Below are 2,376 nucleotides of genomic sequence, written 5' to 3' on the forward strand. Positions count from 1 at the left end.
CTGGGAGGTTGTCGAGGGGTGCTGGGAGGGTGTCGAGGGGTGCTGGGACGGTGTCGAGGGGTGCTGGGAGGCAACTGGAGGGTACTGGGAAGATGTTGGAGGCCCTGAGAGTTACTGGGAAGGCCCTGGGGATTTACTAGAGCCCCTAAGAAGTCGCACTGGGCATTACTGGGAGTTACTGGGAGCCCTTTTGCAGACCTACGCCGAGATGGACCCCACCACGGCGGCGCTGGAGAAGGAGCACGAGGCAGTGAGTTCCCGGGGGGGGTCCCCAAAGTTCCCAGGGGGGGTCCCCGAGGTCCTGGGCATGTCCCCAAGGGTCTGTGGGGGGTCCCCAAATCTGGGGTGACCCCCCCCACCGCGTCATATGTGTCGTCGTCCCCCCCCCCAGATCACAAAAGTGAAGTACGTGGACAAGATCCACATAGGACACTTCGAGATCGACGCCTGGTATTTCTCCCCGTTCCCCGAGGACTACGGGAAGCAGCCCAAGCTCTGGATCTGCGAATATTGCCTCAAATACATGAAGTTCGAGCGCACCTACCGCCTCCACCTGGTATGGGGACACGCGTGACACGCTTGCGACACGCGGCGGCTGGCGGGGGGACGACGGGGACGCACACATAGGGGACGGTCACGCGGGGAGCTCCGCGAGCGCGGCCTCGAGGCTGCGACGCCTGAGCGCGCGGAGGGGCCCAGCGGGTAGGGGACACGCGTGACACGCTTGGGGACACACGTGATGTGTGTGACACGTGGAGGAACACGCGTGACCGTCCCCAGGGCCAGTGCCAGTGGCGGCAGCCGCCGGGACGGGAGATCTACCGCAAGAGCAACATCTCCGTCTACGAGGTGGACGGCAAAGACCACAAGGTAACCCGGGGGTGGTTGACGCGGGGGAACACGCGTGGCGACGCGTGACGGCGCGTGACGCGTGACGACGCCTTCCCAGATCTACTGCCAGAACCTCTGCCTGCTGGCCAAACTCTTCCTCGACCATAAAACCCTTTATTTCGACGTGGAACCTTTCGTTTTCTACCTCCTCACCGAGGTGGACCGACAGGGCGCCCACATCGTCGGCTACTTTTCCAAGGTATTTGGGGGGGCGGTGACACGCGACACGTGTGTCACCGTCACCCCGACACATGTGTCACCGTCACGCGTCCGTCACCGTCACCCACCACCGCGTGTCACCCCGCAGGAGAAGGAATCGCCCGACGGCAACAACGTCGCCTGCATCCTGACGCTGCCGCCCTACCAGCGCCGGGGTTACGGCAAATTCCTCATCGCCTTTAGTGAGTCGGGTGGGGGGGTCCCCAAAAAGGGGTGGGGGGTCCCCAAAAAGGGGTGGGGGGTCCCCAAAAAGGGGTGGGACCCCCCCAAACGCTTGGGTTCCCCTTTCCCGGCAGGTTACGAGCTATCCAAGCTGGAAAGCACGGTGGGTTCCCCAGAGAAACCGCTGTCGGACCTGGGGAAGCTGAGCTACCGCAGTTACTGGTCCTGGGTGCTGCTGGAGATCCTGAGGGACTTTCGGGGCACCTTGTCCATCAAGGATCTCAGGTGGGCACCAGTAACTCCCAGTAACCCCACTGGTGGGCACCAGTAACTCCCAGTGACCCTCCGAATACTCCCAGTAACCCTCCAAGTACTCCCAGGAACGTGGGATCATGGGTGCTGCTGGAGGTCCTGGGGGACTTCCAGGGCACCCTGTCCATCAAGGACCTCACTGGGCACCAGTAACTCCCAGTAACGTGGGGTCATGGGTGCTGCTGGAGATCCTGAGGGACTTCTCCGGGGCACCCTGACCATCAAGGACCAGAGTTTGGCACCAGTAACTCCCAGTAACCCTCTTGAGTACTCCCAGTAACGTGGGATCACGGGTGCTGCTGGAGATGCTGAGGGACTTCTGGGGCACCCTGACCATCAAGGAGCTGAGGTGGGCACCAGGAGTCAGCCAGTAAGACCAGTAGCCTCCCAGTGCGACCAGTTAACCCTCCAGTATCTCTGGATCACGCGTACTGCTGGAGGTCCTGCGTCTCCATCTCTCCCCAATGCCCCCAGCACCCCACTACCCACCAGTAACTCCTCCCAGTACCCCCTTCCACCCCACAGTCAGCTCCAATTCTTCCACCACCTCCCCTCCAGTTCCCCAGTGCTCCCAGTAACCCCCTTCCCCTCCCCAGCCAGATGACCAGTATCACCCAGACCGACATCATCAGCACCCTCCAGTCCCTCAACATGGTCAAGTACTGGAAAGGGCAACACGTCATCTGCGTCACCCCCAAACTGGTGGAGGAACACCTCAAAAGCGCCCAGTACAAGAAACCACCCATCACCGGTACGTAATTAACCTCTCCTCGTTAACGACCTCGCTCCTGA

At 61.7% G+C, this 2,376-nt stretch overlaps 2 protein-coding genes across 2 annotated transcripts in view; one reads left to right on the forward strand and one right to left on the reverse strand.

Moving 5' to 3' along the window:
• Nucleotides 1-2,343, forward strand: part of KAT8 (K(lysine) acetyltransferase 8) — a gene marked incomplete at its 5' end in the record, with an annotated part of 8,249 nt that extends 5,906 nt beyond the window's left edge. The window contains 7 exons of the mRNA XM_010573981.1: nt 176-250; nt 392-556; nt 781-870; nt 950-1,090; nt 1,199-1,292; nt 1,407-1,557; nt 2,181-2,343. Of these exons, the coding sequence (XP_010572283.1) occupies nt 176-250; nt 392-556; nt 781-870; nt 950-1,090; nt 1,199-1,292; nt 1,407-1,557; nt 2,181-2,343 (879 nt within the window). The remainder of the gene's footprint in view (nt 1-175; nt 251-391; nt 557-780; nt 871-949; nt 1,091-1,198; nt 1,293-1,406; nt 1,558-2,180) is intronic.
• Nucleotides 2,344-2,357: 14 nt separating this feature from the next.
• PRSS8 (protease, serine, 8) overlaps nt 2,358-2,376 on the reverse strand; it is a gene marked incomplete at its 5' end in the record, with an annotated part of 1,072 nt that continues 1,053 nt past the window's right edge. Inside the window, one exon of the mRNA XM_010573982.1 lies at nt 2,358-2,372. Coding sequence (XP_010572284.1) covers nt 2,358-2,372 — 15 coding nt within the window. The remainder of the gene's footprint in view (nt 2,373-2,376) is intronic.

Source organism: Haliaeetus leucocephalus, unplaced genomic scaffold, assembly GCF_000737465.1.
Source record: "Haliaeetus leucocephalus isolate CR32 unplaced genomic scaffold, Haliaeetus_leucocephalus-4.0 Scaffold404, whole genome shotgun sequence".
NCBI classification, from domain to species: Eukaryota; Metazoa; Chordata; class Aves; order Accipitriformes; family Accipitridae; genus Haliaeetus; species Haliaeetus leucocephalus.